Raw genomic sequence first — 21,865 nt, forward strand, 5'->3', positions numbered from 1 at the left:
AAAAAAAAACGACATCACAAAAGTTATTTAATACGAAAAAAACTGGGGAACAAAGAGACTCCACGATTGGAAATTTAGCCCCCCAGGTAGAATTATTGATCAAAAAAATAAATTTCTATCTTTGATATACATGGAAAAAGAATAATGCATTTTTTTTTTTTTAGAAATGAGAAATTAAATTGTAATCGACTTTTTTCCCCTCCCTCCCCCTCTCCCTCCCTACCTTTTTCTCTCTCGCTCTTCAGATCTTTCTTTCTCTACCTCCCTCTCTCCCTGCCTTTCTCTCTCTTCTCTCTCTCTCTCATCTTTTTTGTTCTGCTTTTCCACTTTACGTTCTGGCAATATATCATCATTAGAAGCAAGTAGGTATATACATACACTGAGAAAAAACTAGGGTGCCGGAAGACTGATCGGGTGACTGGGTTCCGGATCTCTAATATGGAACTCTACATCGGTAAGCCCGGCACTATAATATAGAATTCCAACAACCTAAATGAGGGGAAGTAACCCAATAATAGAGTTCTTCCACCCTAATAATAGAGTTCTTCCACGCTAACTTTTTTTTCTCAGTGTAGGTGTACTTCATTGATTCTTTGCTTCATTTGATTTTGGAGTCAGCATTAGGGAGTGGATTCGTTCCTGGAACAGACGACTGTGAACCAGAAAACTGAAAATGTCACCAATCAACGTCAGAACGAAAACAAAGAGAAAGGAAGGAAAGATTAAAACTATTGTGATGGAGAACAGCTGTCAAAAACCTTACTACAATATTGACTATTGTCCAAGTGTATAGAGAAATTGTTATCTCTACTAAGCACACCATTATTTGTCAATATAGAGGTAGACAGGGTGTTACACAGATTTGTACCTATAGAATACAGGGTGGTCTGAGTGAATTCATTGGTCAAGAGGTTAAAGTTCAAAGAGTGTTTATTGTTTAATAGATCAGTTGCGCTTACTTGGGTGATGTTTTAAAGTCATAGAGCAGGAAAAATGAGGACCAACGAAATTTTTCTTTTTCTTCTACGACTTCTAGATCCCGAGATAAATCGATTTAAAAAACAACAACAACAACAACACCAACAACAACAACAACAACAACAACAACAACAACAAATGTTGGATGTGAAGGATGAATGCGAGATTGTTAAGTTGGGATGGGGACACATTTCAATTGCAGGAATTGGGAACATTATTACCTAGGTACCTACTTATGTGCGAAAGAAAATTTGTTAGTTATTGTTTTAATTTAATTTCATCTAACAACTTTTCGCAAGTTCAATGAATCTAGAGCTGAATCCGGACAGACGGGTGGTATGTAAATAACTGCATAAATTTCGAAAATTATTATTCCTGGAAATTGTAAAAAAAAAAATCTAAAAAAAAAAAAAAAAAAAAAAAAACCCCCCCCCCCCAAAACTGACACTTTTTATTATTATTCTGGTGGAACTGGAGGTTTTTTTAGAGGTTTGATAAGAGGGAATTGTAACTGCTAAGGTCTTATCGTCCCGAAAGCGAAGAGAGAAAGACGACAGGAGAAAGCCAGCTGTTCCGAGTACGAACCTCACCTATTTGTTTAGGATAAAATCCGCACCAGGCGGGAATCGAACCCACGACCTAGCGCATACAAAGCAGACTCTCCACCCTCCAAGATGACTAGCCTAGCTGATCTGTCCTTTTGTTATCCTGGTCTCGAACTTGTTTGGCCCATTTTGGTAAACCAAGGGGGTGCTCCAAATTACCTATATGCCAATACTTTTAGTACCTGGATGACTACATTTAGGAACAAGATCTAAGTGGGAGCCAAAGTGCCCCATTTTCGCCCATTCCAACATTTCTTTCCGTGAGCCCATTCCATTTTCTTTTTTTAGATTCATGACATTTCACAAGTTTCATTTTTTTTTTTTTTTTTAAACTTTCATGACATTTCCAAGAAGATGAAGAAGGAGGAGAAAGAGAAGAAGAAGAAGAAGAAGAAGAAGAAGAAGAAGAAGAAGAAGAAGAAGAAGAAGAAGAAGAAGAAGAAGAAGAAAGAAAAGAAAAAAAATGTGATAGGACTAACAATATATTCATTATTCATATTAGTAGGCAGTAGCTATCTATGTCTAACTTTTTTTAAAGACATTTATTTTTTAAAAAAAGTTAGCTAGGTGAGTTTCTACTCAAAAATCCAACTCGAGATATTCAGTACCTCTAAAGTAATCTGGATACGCGTGCCAAGTTATACAGGGTGTGGGTTGACTTAAGATTGTGAGAAAGGACACAAGTCAAGCAAAAGGAGCTAAATTTACTTCTTGAGAATGTCCGGAGACTGTTCGTGTATAGTCCCCATGCACGATCCGAGATCGCCTGATGGTAAACAGGAGGGCGTGGGTTCGATCCCAGCCGAGGCATGGAATTTTATCCTCATTTATTTGAGATTTTGACCACAGTTGCTTCTCTTCATGTAACCTCAGTCTGAAAATGAAAGATAATAAAGAATTAGAGATCTTTTTTTTCGTAAGAACCAGGAACAATCTTGCTAGGATCGAACCCACGCCCTCCCGATTACCAGGCGAACGTCTTAACCACTACACACTCACCTATCAGCAATGGCTCGGTTGGACATTTCACTTAGTCTGCACAATCCGATCTATACCCCCATCAACACTCAAAAAGAAGCCTCAATCTTCAACATCTCTAATATCGATCATAGAATCGATTCATAGAATTTTTTTTGAATCGATCATAGAATTCATAGAATCGATTCCTATAGTTCAAGGACTGTTTTTAAGTGAATCACAACTTCAAAAGTCCTCACAATAGAATTCAGCTCTTCACTGCAGATGCTGCTCAACAGTGCTCTGGCGATCCACCCAAAAACCCCATCAACCTCTGACTCAACCTACAAAGAGGATTTTGGTTTAGTACCTATTGTGCCTAAACAGTAGAAGTAGAATAGAATATACCTTGTTTATCCTACCAGAATGAGACTGAAAAGTCCCTTTACTCCCGCAGTCTAAATAAGGTCTTATTTATTTCATGGGTAATGTTTACAATAAAATTACTCAGAGATATGAGACCTTGCAATCCGCTCGAAAAACCCCATCTATACTCTGACTCAACCTACAAATAAGGGTAATAGAAAGTAAAAAGGTGGACTTTAGTATTTAGTAACCTACAGTCACTCTGAAAAATTTCAACCAAAAAAACAGACCGAGAAGAATTTAGCTCAACCTCGAACCATCATCACGCCATGGCCAGGGCAACAGTTGGTCTGCAAATGCTACTCTACAGCTCTTCACTGCAAATGCTCAAAAAACCCCATCAATACTCTGACTTAACCTACAAAAAAGAGGACTCATAATACCTACAGTCACTCGAAAAAAATTCAACCCAAAAAACAGACCGAGAAGAATTTAGCTCAGCCATCATCACGCCATGGTATCTCTCGAGCTAGGTTCTAAAACTACTGTAGACCTAAAGTAAATTTAGCTAAAAAGAGCCAAAGTTTTGACTTTGTCGGAAAATGAAATCTCGCAGGGCGCTTTCAAAAGACTCGATCGTCCCTTTCGCATCTGCTACCACGAAGAAGATGAAGAGAAGATAAGGAGGACGTACGATTTCTGGTCCATCCCGAGCTGTAGACCTAAAGTAAATTTAGCTAAAAAGAACCAAAGTTTTGACTTTGTCGAAAAATGAAATCTCGCAGGGCGCTTTCGAAAGACTCGATCGTCCCTTTCGCATCTGCTACCACGAAGAAGATGAAGAGAAGATAAGGAGGACGTACGATTTCTGGTCCATCCCGAGTGAAAGGACACGCAAGGTGTGTAAACGTAACACAGGTAGCTCCAGCAGAAGCGAACCCCAAACAAACACCACGCGGGGCGAACTGAATCCAACGCCAGGAAAAATCGGACACACTCAAATCAAGCGGTATCATTAGATCAGACTAGAAACGTTTCAATAGGTTGCGGTTCCAATGTATTAAATTTCTGACGACACGACGCGACGTTGTGGGATCAAATGAAAGGCAATAGTCTCTTCGCATGTGATTACATTACTTCCGAATTTTTCATACTACAAAATAATTACCTACACACATAGGAAAACCAATGAAATACAAAGAAAAAGTGTGTTGTCAATTCAATTGGGTTAAGTTAAAAAATAGAACTGAATCCAACGCCAGGAAAAATCGGACACGCTCAAATCAAGCGGTATCATTAGATAAGACTAGAAACGTTTCAATAGGTTGCGGTTTCAATGTATTGAAGTTCTGACGACGCGACGTTGTGCGATCAAATGAAAGGCAATAGTCTCTTTGGCATGTGATTACATGTCTTCCGAATTTTTCATACCACAAAATAATTACCTACACACATAGGAAAACCAATGAAATACAAAGAAAAAGTGTGTTGTCAATTCAATTGGGTTAAGTTAAAAAATAGTACCCGCCCCAGCATTAGGAAATTATCTAGAGGCCGAATAACATTATAAACCATAAAAACTTGATATCGCGAAAAACGACTATTGGTTAGGTTTATATTAGACATGTTTGAGGTTTATGTTAGGCAAATTCGAGTCGGAATTAAAAGTCAGCAAGTATCCAACCAAAATACAATGGTAATAATAATCGCGAAAAACGTCAAGTATAGTGCGTGGTGCCACAAAATGTCATAGGGTGAGCACCAATTGCCCAACTGATAAATTTATCTAGGTGTAATAATCGGGGAACGATATTTGTGACAAACATTTCAAGCGGTCAAACTTTCTTGACTTGGCGGGGCGGAGCGCTACGCTACCGCGCTCCTTAATATGCTTAACACAATTAAAATTCCTAGTTTGGACAGTAGCGCGTCTGCCTTGTAAAACGCTAGATCGCTTTCTCGCCCAGGGCGGATTTCGTCCTGAACGGATTTCCCCTGAAGGAGGTTGACAGGGGGCTGGAACAAGCTAAGGTCTCACTGTCCCGAAAGCGAAGAGAGAAGGAAGACAGGATAGGAGAAAGCCAACTGTTCCGAAAACGAACCTTAAATATTTAGCCTTTATCGCCCCGGATCGGAATCGAACCCGGGACCTAGAGAAAAAATAATCTTATCTTAATAAAAATAAAAAATAATCTTAATACATTAAGAAGTATCCTTCGTATTCCGATAACTCAAAGGCTCCTCTCTTAACCTCTAACACTCGTATTTATGAACAAGAATGATCGTTCTTAGATCAGTCTCAAGTCAAAATTGAGCAATCAAATGCCTTGAGACTATGCTTAGCACGAACTTAAGAGCCAGCATTTTGTTCATAAATATGGGTGTAAGAAGATTGTCCTGAGCCTCTAACGAAATGTCCTGGAGTGTCCTCAAACTTAGTCTGCACAATCCGATCTATAGCCCCATCAACACTCAAAAAGAAGCCTCAATCTTCAACATCTCATAGAATCGATCATAGAATCGATTCCTATAGTTCAAGGACTGTTTTTAAGTGAATCACAACTTCAAAAGTCCTCACAATAGAATTCAGCTCTTCATACCACGGTAGGGGGCGGAGCTTCGTTATAAAACACGCTAGGGGGTGGAGCTTCGTTATAGAACATAGGGGGAGGGGCCTCGTTGTAGACGGGCACCCAAGGCCACGTATTGTAGAACATCCACTCTTGGTTTTCCATGTCCATAGTTGAGTGGGCGGGGCAAATTCGTTTCCGGATTTATTCAGGTTTAATCGTTAAGAGGTAGTTCCATTACAATAATAGGTCAAGGGGCGGGGCAAATTTGTGTTCGGATTTATTCGTTAACAGGTAGGTCCAATATAATAACATGTGAAGGGGCGGGGCACTTGGTATTCGGGTTCATTCGGGATTATGATTGTTCAAGGACATCAATTATTATTTTCACTATTTTTAGACCTTCAAACTTTTCTTATTTCTACAATCCACATTTTGAATTTAAATTAATTATTCGAATAAATTTCGTCTTTAAAGAATGTGTATTATTAATCTATTAATTTCTTAATTTATAAAGTCTACATTTCTAGAAAATAAGGAAGACCTAGCTTTTAGACTGATATGAGGGAAATGGACAGTTTTCAGTCTCTTTCTGATAGCATAAACAGGTTACAATGTTGTAATTTTATTATTCTATATTCTAGTTTGAGAGAATTTCCTTCTTTGATCCTCCTTATCTCGATAGCATTCGAAGTCTCTAGTATGGTTAAGTTTAGAATATCATTATCAGTCCAATTTTTCAACACCATCAAAGGATAAACAAAACAACGTCCACTATTTTAGTCTAAACACTCTAAACAATAAACAAAAGATATTTAATCCTAGCACGGATATGATTCGAGAGTTCGATTGATTTGAAAACAAAACATGTCATTTGAGAATAGAAGTGATCTCAATTGAAAAGACGCTAATCTAAATACGGAGCCAATATAATAACATGTGAAGGGGCGGGGCACTTGATATTCGGGTTCATTCGGGATTATAATTATTGTTCAAGGACAGCAATTATTATTTTCACTATTTTTAGACCTTCAAACTTTTCTTATTCAATCCACATTTTGAATTTAAATTAATTATTCGAATAAATTTCGTCTTTGAAGAATGTGTATTATTAATCTATTAATTTCTTAATTTATAGTCTACATTTCTAGAAAATAAGGAAGACCTAGCTTTTAGACTGATGTGAGGGAAATGGACAGTTTTCAGTCTCTTTCTTGCAGAAGAAACAGGTTACAATGTTATAATTTTATTATTCTATATTCTAGTTTGAGAGAATTTCCTTCTTTGATCCTCCTTATCTCGATAGCATTCGAAGTCTCTAGTATGGTTAAGTTTAGTATATCATTATCAGTTCATTTTTTCAACACCATTAAAGGATAAACAAAATATCCTCTATTTTAGTCCAACTAAACACTCTAAACAATAAACAAAGGATATTTAATCCTAGCACGGATACAATTCGAGAGTTCGATTGATTTGAAAACAAAACATGTCATTTGAGAATAGAAGTGATCTCAATTGAAAAGACGCTAATCTAAATACGGACATATTGTTTGTAAATAATTGTTTGGGACTATGGTAGGATGATGACCCTATAGTTCTCTATGATTGATATCTATGCTTTGTTGTTTGAATAATTGAACGAACGAACTGAATTCCAAGTTTTACCTCGACCCTTTTGCATTTAGTTTGTCTGTAAAGTTCCTTAAAGGTTGTTTCACCTTCACTGTAACTCTCAAATGGTTTTGTCCGATTTTGATTAAATTTGGCACAAATGTTAAACCCAAAAACGAAAATTTCTCATAAGATTTTGGTCCTATTGGGACTATGGTAGGATGATGACCCTATAGTTCTCTGTGATTGATATCTATGCTTTGTTGTTTGAATAATTGAACGGAGGAACTGAATTCCAAGTTTTACCTCGACCCTTTTGCATTTAGTTTGTCTGTAAAGTTCCTTAAAGGTTGTTTCACCTTTACTGTAACTCTCAAATGGTTTTGTCCGATTTTGATTAAATTTGGCACAAATGCCAAAAACGAAAATTTTTCATTAGATTTGGGTCCTATAATCGAACTTTTGAGGCCCGACCAAGAAAGAGGACCCATAACTCCTAAACGATTTGACCGATTTTGATTAAATTTGGCACTTTGGTCCTATAATCGAACTTTTGAGGCCCGACCAAGAAAGAGGACCCATAACTCCTAAACGATTTGACCGATTTTGATTAAATTTGGCACCCATGTTTAACGCCTGAACGTCCCACGCTCTTTAGATTTGGGGCTCAAACCGGTCAATAATGACCCCGTAAGATACTTTTCCCCGAGTAAAGGCTCTTTCCCCAGTTCAATGAACCACATAATTCTAATGCTGATATTGCTGATAGATCGTCATGATTACAGACTATCTGAATCACTAATTGAAAGTGAATAAGTAATGTGAGAGTCGAGATTGTGTTTTACTGATGGTAACACGAGAACCTTCACGTGTCAACCGGTAACACAGCTGCATAAATACTGGCGTCGCGTCGCTGTGTGGTCTTGATCGGGAGACTGTGGCTCGCCCCGCGGTGGTTTAATACAACATGTCGTTCGCACCGGTCAAAACTACATTTAGAACACTCCTAAAGTAAGTTTTTCCTCCTATATAGAAATTTTCAGTAAATTTGCCATGGACGTGTCTTATGCATAATTACCCACTTTTACCAACGGATTACTTTGAGGTGTTTTCGTGTTGACACCTAAATGCTAAATGGGAAGTATTATGTATCTTATGAGGGACATATTATGCGATGGCCATGCTACGACACAGACCACATGCGTCTAATGTAGCAGTTGTTTCATTGCTACGAAAAAAAACGGCGGTTTTATTAAAAAATTTAAATTTTTTCAATAAAAATAAAAAAATAAAATGAATAATAAAGAGGAGGAGAAAAAAAATGTGATAGGACTAACAATATATTCATTATTCATATTAGTAGGCAGTAGCTATCTATGTCTAACTTTTTTTAAAGACATTTATTTTTTAAAAAAAGTTAGCTAGGTGAGTTTCTACTCAAAAATCCAACTCGAGATATTCAGTACCTCTAAAGTAATCTGGATACGCGTGCCAAGTTATAGTTATACAGTAAAAATCTACGAGAGTATGTGTGTGTGTCGATATATACGGTGCTGTGTTTACAGGGTGAAATGAACGACAACCACATGTGTGTGTGCTTCGCGCGCCAACATATCGGGTGTGACGGAAGTACCTAGTTCATGTGAGGCTATTTTAAGTTATAGACAACCACATGTGTGTGTGCTTCGCGCGCCAACATATCGGGTGTGACGGAAGTACCTAGTTCATGTGAGGCTATTTTAAGTTATATCTGTTTTTATTTATTTTTTTTTTTTAATGTGGTGTGAGAATATGTAGGAAGAGCTTTACAGTGTTATTAGTCAGTTCCCGTATTTTCCATAGATTTGGAAAAAACCGGAACAAAGGTGTGTTCCGGCGGAACATTTGATTTTTGACAAAAAGGAAGAGCTTTACAGTGTTTAGTATTTCGTGAAATCAGATAGGTAGAATAGACCTTCTTTTCTTCATTTCAAAGTTTAAAGTGACAAACCAGAGAGTGACTGCAGGTGCAGACAGTACCTGACCTACTCCAACAGTCTGACAAAAGGGACTAGACTTGGAAAAAATGCCATTGATGAGTTGATGACCCAATTCGACGAAATGAAATAAAATACCTAGGTATCTACCCACAATTTTCGGCAACCCTAAGTGTTTTGTATTTCGTGAAATCAGATAGGTAGAATAGACCTTCTTTTCTTCATTTCAAAGTCTAAAGTGACAAACCAGAGAGTGACTGCAGACAGTACCTGACCTACTCCAACAGTCTGACAAAAGGGACTTGGAAAAAATGCCATTGATGAGTTGATGACCCAATTCGACGAAAAAAAAAATTAAATAATAAAATGCCCACTTTTTCCAATCACTCCAACAGTAAGGTATAAGTATAACCAACAATAGGTAAAACATAAAAATAATTAAAATAATATACACAAAAGGCTCTCCTTCGACATAATTCCCGATTACAACCTAGGAGTCACCTAACTCGTTCATTTCCACGAAACAACATTATTATAATTATTGCATTCATATAGAAATTCTCGCATTCTCACATTTAATAAATTGATTCCGAGGAATTCTTCTTATTCCTAGCCCTTAAAAAAAAAAAAAAAAATCCAGAAATTAGAATTAGAGGTGTCTAACCTATCATACATGAAAGCAGGATGATGATGATAATGATGATGGTGTGAGTTTATTCAGTTTATATTCATCAGAGTTGCTATGTACTATCCGACCTTCTGAGAATTAGGTATCTACCACCAGGTTTATCATTCATTTCATTCCAATGAGTGTACGTGAGTGGGTAGTGGGTAGGAAATACGAGGTACACCGACTCTTGGAGGTTGACTACGACTACGGTACCTGTGGCATTCTCTACCACCTAACTCTCTAGAGTCTAAATAAAGCAAGGCCCACCACACAGATGCTGGAAATGTAAGGCGATAATATTGAATGTTTCCTGGAGATTCGTACACTCGTATAAGCTGAACCCGACTTTTAGGGCTGTTCGCGACTTTTAGGGCTGTTTGCCCCTACCACCTGAGCCTCGGAGTGGACTTTTTGTGTGCAACAATGTTTTTTACTTTCCTTATCCTATACCTATAGGAAGGAAAGTAATGTAATCGGGTCAAATTTTCGATGGTCAGATTTTAGTGATTCCAAGTTTTACCTCGACCCTTTTGCATTTAGTTTGTCTGTAAAGTTCCTTAAAGGTTGTTTCACCTTCACTGTAACTCTCAAATGGTTTTGTCCGATTTTGATTAAATTTGGCACAAATGTTAAACCCAAAAACGAAAATTTCTCATAAGATTTTGGTCCTATAATCGAACTTTTGAGGCCCGACCAAGAAAGAGGACCCATAACTCCTAAACGATTTGACCGATTTTGATTAAATTTGGCACCCATGTTTAACGCCTGAACGTCCCACGCTCTTTAGATTTGGGGCTCAAACCGGTCAATAATGACCCCGTAAGATACTTTTCCCCGAGTAAAGGCTCTTTCCCCAGTTCACTGAACCACATAATTCTAATGCTGATATTGCTGATAGATCGTCATGATTACAGACTATCTGAATCACTAATTGAAAGTAAATAAGTAATGTGAGAGTCGAGATTGTGTTTTACTGATGGTAACACGAGAACCTTCACGTGTCAACCGGTAACACAGCTGCATAAATAACCATAGACGTATGTTAAACCTAACATAAATATCCAATATTATCCATAGACACAAGTTAAACATAAAATAACTATGTGTTAAGATCTATCAATGAATAATTGAACACTCTGCTGACATAAATATCCAATATTATCCATAGACACAAGTTAAACATAAAATAACTATGTGTTAAGATCTATCAATGAATAATTGAACACTCTGCAACATAAATATCCAATATTATCCATAGACACAAGTTAAACATAAAATAACTATGTGTTAAGATCTATCAATGAATAATTGAACACTCTGAGCTGTCTGGGGTTAATCCAAGGTTTTTCTTTTCCAGACTCAATGAAAATTACTTTCCTGTCTCGGTGGTGTAGACACTCGCCAGGTAATCAGGAGGGCGTGGGTTTAATCTCTGCCGAGATATGGAGTGTTGGTAATTTTATTCTCAACTTGGTTTGAGAATTTGAACCACAATATGATAGTAATAGCCCCTTGCAGTATTGTAAGGGTAAAGGGACTGACTCTTTATTTCTACGGATAAGTTTTGTTCTCGGAACGGCTTGCTTTCTCCTATCCTGTCTTCCTTCTTTCTTCGCTTTTGGGACGATAAGACCTGAGCACTTACAGTTCCCACTAGCTAGTCCATTTTTTGTTTCATCCCAATTCCCGAAACCCGAAAGGTTGGTCCGAACTTGACGAAACTTGGTAAACATGTTCAGCAGATAATCATAAAAAAAAACTGGACTTCAAATTTAAGGGTTTCCCCAGCCAAATTTTAAAAACTAAATAAATTGAATAACTCAGTACCAAATATTCAGGACTGTTTAAATTTAGAATGGAATTTCAGTTAAAAAAAAAAAAAAAAAATTTACTTTCCTTATTTTTAGACTATCATGAGGATCAAAGAAGGAAAGAAGCAAAGAAGGTAGAGCTCACTAGCTGGGAACTCAAATACTACGTGGAAAGGTACAAAATGTGAACTAATATACTTACGGCTAACATGGTTAATATAATAAACCCCAATGTGGGGATCGAACGCTTCCTCCCATCCTAATGGTAACTCGTTTCCAATACAGTCGGCAAAACTTTGTGGTTTCGTGAACCTGCGAACAAGAGAAGAAATGGCACAATACAGGGTGTGTCAGAAAAAGAACCAAAATAGATTTGAATGGCTTGGACTAACAGAACAGTTCACAAGTTTAATGTTTACCTACTTGTTTTTCAAACACACATGAGGTACCTATATGGGTACCTTGTTTGTAACTTTTGCTTTAATTGTCACACTTGCAAAATTGTCCGTTCTTTTACTACAGTTAAACACCTCATCCATACCGAGGTGTTTCCAACGCTACTGAACACCTCATCCATACCGAGGTGTTTCCAACGCTACTGAACACCTCATCCATACCGAGGTGTTTCCAACGCTACTGAAGGTTGCCCGGATCTTCGCGCTCAATTGAGGAGCTGGGTGCAAAAAGGGCAATACATGAAAATCATCAAACTGAGATATTTAACTTTAAAGTTTTCAATTTTTCATCAAAATCCTTGAAAAGTATGTTTACAAAAAACGCTGTAACTCTCCAAAAAAAAAAGAGTTATCACTGCAGTTCAAACGCTGGAAGATCAAAAAACCGTTTTACGCAAAAAGGGCAAAAAATCCATATTTCCCTTTTTGCACCCAGCTCCTCAATTAGGGATCAACTTAACTCCATACACAAAGAGTCCATCCTCTGAGGCTCAAGTGTAAGGGACAAACAGCTCCAAAAGATGGGTTAAACTTCTGAGAATCTTCCAGAGGGCAACGTTCTCATGACGCTCGAGCTATACATTCCCTTTGGAAAGCTATAAGCTAGAGAGATTTCTCGTACCAAACAGACTTACTTGTTTAGGCTAAAAAAGAGACTTTCAGATCTATAGTGATATTTTTTAATGCCTTCTTTTTTCCAAAGTTCCAAATCAACTTAGACACTCTGTACAAAATCTCTGTTGAAAATGTCCTAAGTTTCTTACTTGGTAATATTTTATTTTCACTAGGAGCTTTCAGCAGCACATTTTAGTCAAAATATTTAACTCTTTTGCGTGTTTGCGTCTCTTACTCTCTTCCTCAGTTCTCTTCTTTATTTCTCTATCGTTCTTTGAAAAGAGAAATTGAGTAGTTCAGTGAACTTTATTATAGAATTTATTTAGAAGTTAGAAGAACTAAATGCAGAATAGTTGAGATAAAACATTAGCATAATACCTACATAGGTAATTATGTACATACAAAAATCAGCATAAACGAACGTACCTAATTCAGGAGGGAAAAACATAAGGAAAGTACATAAGGAGGTTAAAAAGCTACCTATGTAGGTACCTACCTACATTACATATTTCTACTTGTAGGTAAATTCTATTCCTTTGGGAACCATTATCCTTATATGGTAAACACCTAATAATAATCATAATACCTACAAACCCACATGTATGGGAGCTTTTTTCCATAAAATTTTCCATTTTTTCGGTCAGCAATTTTTTTTCTCCGTTTACCGAGAAGTTTCGCTACATTTTATATTCTTACCAATATATGTACACCAATGGTACATACAAATTTATGTAAGTAAAAGGACCAAGAAATACCTACCTGATACTACGTACTCCTTTACAGGTAGGTAGGTATGTGTATTATTTACACATATAAACATAAGGTACCTATAACTACTTTGGTATTTCAAAAATCCAAAAATTCACCATATCCACTAAGGCCAGCCATACCTGATGACAGGTACACCTGATCAGGTCTACCTGATAGTGTGTGTGCTTATCGGGTGTCAGGTATACCTACCTGATCAAGTGAACTGATCAGATGATGTACCTGTCAGGTCTACCTGATAGTGGGTCGTTGGCTCAACACTCAACCAAATAGGTATTCAGCACTCCCCATTTCCTCTGCTTTCAGAGAACTACGTCCTGGCTTGGAAGCGCGGTATTGCCATTCTGACGGCGGGCAGTACCAAGGTAACACCGGACAAACGAATACAACTGGTGGATGGCTACAACCTACAGATTACCGACCTGCAGACCACAGATGCCGGGAGTTACCAGTGCCAAATTGGGACTCTGGAACCGAAGGAGATTACGCATACTCTGGAAATTCTGGGTAAGTGAACGAGATTATCGATCGAAGTGTGAGATCGAAGTTTTAATTCTTCGCATGAAAACAATTATCTTCTATGGTTATAATTTGGACCCCATCAGACCTTTGGGAACCCTGTACAGGCCCCTTTTCCGGGTGGTATCTAACTTACCTATATGTATAACATTCATGAATTGAACTGGCCCATTATGACTTGTAGGAGTTAAAGTCTTTCTGTTTGCTGCCTCTGCCTATTATAACATTTATCTACCTAAGTAGGTGCTCTTACTTGCCCTACTGAAAAGCTGAGTAAAAAATGTAAAGCTATCTAGGTATCTACCTACGTGCCTATCAACCTATTTATATTTCAAAGAAGAAGAAGAAGAAAAACAAGGGAAAAAAGACACGAACAAAGAGGAAAAGTCATTCTGCCTCTTAAAATGTCATTGCATTTAATTCTGTTTAATTGTCAACTTTTTTTTTCAAGCAAGGAAAAAAAAGCAGAGAAGGGAATCGCTATTTAAATATTTCATATTGTTTATCCGGGTATAGGGGCTCCTAAACCAAGGGCTCCTAAACCAAGGGCTTCTAAACCAAGGGCTTCTAAACTGAGGGCTTCTAAACCAAGGGTTTCTAAACCAAGGGCTCCTAAACCAAGGGCTCCTAAACCAAGGGCTTCTAAACCAAGGGCTCCTAAACCAAGGGCTCCTAAACCAAGGGCTCCTAAAACAAGGGCTCCTAAACCAAGGGTTTCTAAACCAAGGGCTTCTAAACCAAGGGCTCCTAAACCAAGGGCTTCTAAACCAAGGGCTTCTAAACCAAGGGCTCCTAAACCAAGGGCTCCTAAACCAAGGGCTTCTAAACCAAGGGCTCCTAAACCAAGGGCTCCTAAACCAAGGAGAAATGAGAAATTAAATTGTAATCGACTTTTTTCTCCTCCCTCCCCCTCTCCCTCCCTACCTTTTTCTCTCTCGCTCTTCAGTTCTTTCTTTCTCTACCTCCCTCTCTCTCTTCTCTCTCTCTCTTTCCTTCTCTTTCTCTCTCTCTCTCCTCTTTTTTGTGCTGCTTTTCCACTTTACGTTCTGGCAATATATCATCCTTAGAAGCAAGTAGGTACATACACTGAGAAAAAACCAGAGTGCCGGAAGCCTAATCGAGTGACTGGGTTCCGGATCTCTAATATGGAACTCTACATCGGTAAGCCCGGCACTATAATATAGAATTTGAACAACCTGAATGAGGGGAAGTAACCCAATACTAGAGCTCTTCCACCCTAATAATAGAGTTCTTCCACCCTAACTTTTTTTTTCTCAGTGTAGGTGTAGGTGTACTTCATTGATTCTTTGCTTCATTTGATTTTGGAGTCAGCATTAAGGAGTGTGGATTCGTTCCTGGAACAGACGACTGTGAACCAGAAAACTGAAAATGTCACCAACCAACGTCAGAACGAAAACAAAGAGAAAGAAAGGAAAGATTAATATACTATTGTGATGGAGAACAGCTGTCAAAAACCTTACTACAATATTGACTATTGTCCAAGTGTATATAGAAATTGTTATCTCTACTAAGCACACCATTATTTGTCAATATAGAGGTAGACAGGGTGTTACACAGGTTTGTAACTATAGAATACAGGGTGGTCTGAGTGAATTCATTGCTCAAGAGGTTAAAGTTCAAAGAGTGTTTAATTCACTAAAAATGATTTTGGGTGAGTAAAAACACTTGGCTTTATGTTTTACGTATATTTTTATTAAATTACAGATGGATCCATTTCGGCTGTTACGCCATCATCAGTGTATTATCACTGTGTGATGATGGCGTAACAGCCGAAATGGATCCATCTGTAAAAATATACGTAAAACATAAAGCCAAGTGTTTTTTTTACTCACCCAAAATCATTTTTAGGGTTTGAATTGTTTTACCAAGTGTGTGTACCAACAAATAAGTTAATACAAACTTATTCCTTTAGTGTTTAATTGTTTATCAAAGAGAACAAAAGGGTACACATGAAAGTACCTACGCTAAGTAAATTTAACATAACTGGTTAGGTAACTCAGAAGTAGGTAACTTTTTCTGGAATTCACTAAGAAAAAAAGTACCCCGTAGGGCCCCCGAAGATGAAGTCCAAAATCTAACGACAAAATTTATGTGTTTGGACACCTCTTCCAAATTTCATTATAAAATTCGGACAATCCGTTCGACATCGAGAGCTATTGCGAGAGAAATTTTCCGGGTTAAAATTTAAAACTTAATGAACTAATTCAAATTTCAGTAACATAACTTACCAATCACCTCAGTGGATAAAGTAAGTAGGTACCTAACCTCCTACCTACCTGTGTACCTCATTTTTTTTCATTCCACTATCAAACTGACCACGATTTTTGCATTTTTAGTCCGTCCTTCCTTTATTATTACAATAGTTATAAAAAGGTATAAGGGACGGACTATTGTATTCGCTTCGGTGTCGTCTGTCTGTCTGTCACTCTGTCCCCATAGAAGGACTTATCCAAACCTAGTTCTTTCCAACTGACATCATTTCGCTGTTATCTCTCTGTTTTCTTACTTCAAGTGAAAAATAAAGCAAACTCCCCGTAATACTTTATGATCTATTTTGTAGATTACCTAACCTATCCACCACGATATTTTTCTACGTAGCCGGAAACTTATAAAACATTGCTATATTTTTATCATTTTTCTATATCAATTCTGTGAAATTGAAAAAGGAAAAGAAGAGACAAGAGAAGCGAGGAAATACGAAAGTTATTTCTCCTCCTCCTCCTCTTCTCTCTCTCTCTCTCTCTTCTCGTTCTCTCTTTTCATCTTTTGTTCCACTTCATTGAATGATTTTCCGTTTAAAAAATAGAAATATAATGATTAAGAAACAGAGAGAAAAAGAAGAAGAAGAAGGAAGAAAAGAAAGGTCTTACAAACAAAATTGCAAAAAAAAATCTGGTGTGAACATCACACGACTTTCCTTATCCTATTGAATGATGCTTATTTTTATGTTCTATAGTAACTTTTACAATATCGCCAGAAAAACACTGACAACGGCTCAGGGTAGGTAGATCTCATCATTTTCAACCAGGTTCTGTGGGTCATTTTCCTAACTTCGGCTTCGTTTCCGAGAAATGTCCAAAAAACCACGTTTTAAAAAAATGCAGACCTTGTGTTAGGTTTTAGATCATAACTTCTTCATTTTAATTGATAAACCGTTTTTTGTTAAAATTACGAGCCAGAGCACAAAATTTCGATCCGAATAGACCTGATCTTCAATTTTCAAAGTTCAGGTTTGATGTGTTTTTTCAGATCATCAGTTCTACTTACCCTGAGCCGTTGTCAGTGTTTTTCTGGAGCACCCTGTATAGTATAGTTATATAAAATATACATATATACCATACATTTATATTAGAGTATGTATATGAGAAAAAGATATTGGAGATCCGGTGCAGTCTCAAACTTGCTAGAAAAGATGACCCACAGAACCTTGTTGGAAATGATCAGATCTACTAACCCTGAGCCGTTGTCAGTGTTTTTCTGGCGCACCCTGATATAGGTAGTTATATAAAATATAAATACATATATACCATACATTTATATTAGAGTATGTATATGAGAAAAAGATATTGGAGATCCGGTGCAGTCTCAAACTTGCTAGAAAAGTCGAAGGCTTTCTAAAAATCAACAAATGTCTGTCGGCGCAAGACTACCAGAGTGCAATCTCAGTTCTTTTGACTGAAGTTGACTCAAGATTGTGAGGATGGACACTAGTCAAGCAAAAGGAGCTAAATTTACTTCTGAGAATGTCCGGAGACTGTTCGTGTATAGTCCCCATGCACGATCCGAGATCAGCCTGCCTCGGTAGCGTAGTGGTCAAGACGCTCGCCTGGTAAACAGGAGGGCGTGGGTTTGATCCCAGCCGAGGCATGGAATTTTATCCAGTTGACTTAAGATTGTGAGAAAGGACACTAGTCAAGCAAAAGGAGCTAAATTTACTTCTGTGAGAATGTCCGGAGACTGTTCGTGTATAGTCCCCATGCACGATCCGAGATCAGCAAACACTGCCTCGGTAGCGTAGTGGTCAAGACGCTCGCCTGGTAAACAGGAGGGCGTGGGTTCGATCCCAGCCGAGGCATGGGTGCTTGCGTACAGGTAAAGGATGTCTTCTGACAGCAAAGGCTCTCCGCCCATGATCACGATTGGTCTAGTTCCCAGAAGCTAATAATAGTGCTTATTTATACTGTCTGCGTATGACTGAAAAGTTCCTTTATACCAGCAGTAGGCTACTACTAGTTATTGTGGTCAAATTCTCGAATTATATTGAGGATAAAATGCCATACCTCGGCTGGGATTAAACAAGCGCTCTCCTGTTTACCAGGCGAGCGTCTTGACCACTACACCACCGAGGAGGATTAAGAAGTCTGGATGTAGAAAAAGGGTATAGACTAACACCCATATTTATGAACAAAATGCTGGCTCTTAAGTTCGTGCTAAGCATAGTCTCAAGGCATTTGATTGGTCAATTTTGACTTGAGACTGATCTAAGAACGATCATTCTTGTTCATAAATACGAGTGATACTGCCAGTTTTTCCCACAAATATGTGTAATACCATCGGATCGAAGTTCGACTTGATCACGGTCTCAAGAATACCAACTACCCCTCCTACTCGCAGATTCTTATAAGCCGAATCCATCCGTTAGGACTGTTTGTCCCTACTCATCTAAGCCTCAAAGTGAGCTTTTTGTGTACGTATGTATGTACCCTACTCAATCTGTGTACGTACGTACGTACCCCACCATGATGAGGGAAATCAATGTGTTCTTTCAGTGTAGAGACATTGTAAATTTCCCTCGCGTAAATTCTGGCAAGTAGTAGTGTAAATGTTGGATAGTGAAATGTACATTTTAGTGTCTCGTAGCTACCTGTGCAAAAACTTCAGTGTGCACGTACGCCAAGAAGGAAAATTAGGTCAGAGATCGAAATCTTTGCCATTTTCAATACGAAGATTTTGTTTACCCCTCAGTATCTTGGCAAAATCGATCTAAAGTGTAAATTTTCTACAACAAGTTTCCGTTATACTTGGTCAAATCTATGAAAGGTCAAGCATTGATGTCACTAAAGTTTTAATAAAATTATCTGAATCTGTTTATTTATCCTGATGGGATAATGTTCGTTCTCGGAACGGCTGGATTTCTCCTATCCTTCTCTCTTCGTCTTCCTTCCTTCTCTCTTCGATTTCGGGACGATAAGACCATTGCAGTTACAGTTCCCTCTGTCAAACCTCTTAAAGAAAAAAATCTCTTTTGGAAACTGCACTATATTCACTATAAACCATAGGAAATCAAAGATCATGCTCCATCGGAATTGGTTCCGTTTCTGAAAGCTAGGAATCGACCATTTATTTATAATTTTTACCCATTTGCAACTGCTCCATTACTACTAGATCAGTACTAGGTCCTTGGCTATCTATTCAAATAGAAAGCAAACTAACTAATCAAATTATCTACTTGCCAGCCTGGTTAGCTTAGTTGGTAGTGCGTCTGCCTTGTATGCGCGGGTTCGATTTCCGCCCGGGGCGGATTTTATCCTGATGGGATAATGTTCGTTCTCGGAACGGCTGGCTTTTTCCTATCCTGTCTTCCTTCTCTCTTCGATTTCGGGACGATAAGACCATAGCAGTTACAGTTCCCTCTGTCAAAACCTCTTAAAAAAAAAAGGTTCCCTGAAATTTTCTTGACAAATCCAATACATAGGTATCGTGTGTTTCAAAAAGGTAGAAAAAAAGCAAAATAAATCTAATTATCTTCTCTTTGCCGGCATGACCTAACCTAACAAGTTGAAATATGAACACTATTGGAGAATTGGAGATACTTGGAACAAAGCGAGGTATTGTACAAAATGCAATGCACTAGTTCACCACAGTCACAGATCGACATTCGGTGACTCCTATGGAGAGAACTGTGTTGGTAACACTCATGTAACGTGTTTAATTTGTATCGTCAAATATCATTTATTGACATTATTCTTACCGTTTTTATTATTATTGGATAATAGGTATCCTAGTATCCTAGTTGGATACTAGGTATCCTAGTATGTATCCAATAATAATAAAAACGGTAGGAATAATGTTAATACATAGGATGTCTAATATAAACCTAACAAATAATCATCATTTATTGAGACGTTTATTTGTTTCAACTCTTTTTGGGGTACCTGCGGCTATTTTATCCAGAAGTTCTATGGAAAAATTGGGCTTGAAAAGGATATGAGGTGAAAAGGGTTGATTGACAGGGAACGAATACGAAGCGAGGAAATTAGGAGTAAAAGTGGGCAATTAATATCTAGGTTGGCTTTCAATTCGACCAAGAGATACTCTAAGTGCCGAAAAACATTAGATCATTCCTTTCCCCTTTTGGCTGAATCAGTTTCCATAAGAACAAAGCAAATTTACTCCCGGAGTTATCCCACTGAATGCTGACTTCGGGACAGGACTAGACTTGAAAAGCGTCCTTTATTTGGCCAACATAATTAGCTGTATACCAGAGGATTAATCACTAGCATTATTCTTACCGTTTTTATTATTATTGGATACTAGGTATTATTATTGGATTATTGGATACTACCGTTTTTATTATTATTGGATACTAATAATAAAAACGGTAAGAATAATGTTAATACATAGGATGTCTAATATAAACCTAACAAATAATCGTTAATCACTAGCAATGACCAGAGCACTTGGACCTAGAGATCATCACATCAATCAAAGAACTGAGAAATTAAGCAACTGAAAAGCTAAGAAGAAACCCTGACCAGTACCAAACCCTAATGAAAGAATATTGCCTCACGGAATCGAACCCGGGACTTCGAGTCTCGCGTGTCACAAGCGGCACATACTCCGGGGGGCACTTGTTTCATATTTTGGGTCGTTTTCAAAATTTCATGTATTGACGTCACGAGAAAAAAAGATTTAGAGAAGAACACGATGAAAAATTTCAACTATGCAACTCTCTTGCTTTGTGTGCTGGGGGGGCACACACATTAGCATTGTGTCTGTTGTTTACATTCTTCAACAGTGCCATCATACTGTTTTTCATATTTGACCCCCCTCGTCTAATCCCTTTCCCCCGAAAATCCCTGAGCTGTATTTTCCTTTCGCAATTTCCCCTTTTCTGAAGCTCGTTTCCCCTTTTATCGCGTGATACTCGCGATGGCGCCTGTACTTAACCGGAAGAACGCCAATTCGGTCACATGACCTTTTTTCGGAAAAAAACAATTGAATTTTCGACCTTTTAAAGTTATTTTTTCCGAGTTTTGACCTCAGATTTGGATTATTGACAACTTTTTACGTAGGAATCGACCTTTTATTTATAATTTTTACCCATTTGCAACTGCTCCATTGATTCCGTTCTTAGCCAACCTAGGTAGCTTGGAGGGTAGCGTGTCTTCTGTCTACTTTGTAAGTGCTAGGTTGCGCCCAGGGCGGATTTGTATCCTGTCTTCCTTCTCTCCTAGAGCTTGCAAAGCGGGCGTGCCACGTCCCAAGGTAACCAGGCTGGCCAAGGCAGACGTAATCCAGTTGCATTGGAATTAAATAATAATAATAATAATAATAATAATAATAATAATAATAATAATAATAATAATAATAATAATAATAATAATAATAATAATAATAATAATAATAATAATAATAATAATAATAATAATAATAATAATAATAATAATAATAATAATAATAATAATAATAATAATAATAATAATAATAATAATAATAATAATAATAATAATAATAATAATAATAATAATAATAATAATAATAATAATAATAATAATAATAATAATAATAATAATAATAATAATAATAATAATAATAATAATAATAATAATAATAATAATAATAATAATAATAAACAAGATCATGAATGTGATACGGATACGATAAATGGAAAACCAAAGATAGTTAGTAGTAAGAGAGAGAGAGAGATCGGAAGAGCG

At 37.4% G+C, this 21,865-nt stretch overlaps 1 protein-coding gene across 1 annotated transcript in view; it reads right to left on the minus strand.

Annotated features, from left to right (window-relative positions):
- Positions 1 to 10,737: 10,737 nt before the first annotated feature.
- The window catches only part of LOC103509037 (protein WWC2-like), a 16,500-nt gene continuing 5,372 nt past the window's right edge, over positions 10,738 to 21,865 (minus strand). The window contains exons 2-3 of the mRNA XM_026823422.1: positions 11,746 to 11,859; positions 10,738 to 10,753 (exon numbers count right to left, since the gene is read on the minus strand). Coding sequence (XP_026679223.1) covers positions 10,738 to 10,753; positions 11,746 to 11,859 — 130 coding nt within the window. The remainder of the gene's footprint in view (positions 10,754 to 11,745; positions 11,860 to 21,865) is intronic.

The sequence above is a fragment of the Diaphorina citri genome, unplaced genomic scaffold (genome assembly GCF_000475195.1).
Source record: "Diaphorina citri unplaced genomic scaffold, Diaci psyllid genome assembly version 1.1 scaffold22, whole genome shotgun sequence".
NCBI classification, from domain to species: Eukaryota; Metazoa; Arthropoda; class Insecta; order Hemiptera; family Psyllidae; genus Diaphorina; species Diaphorina citri.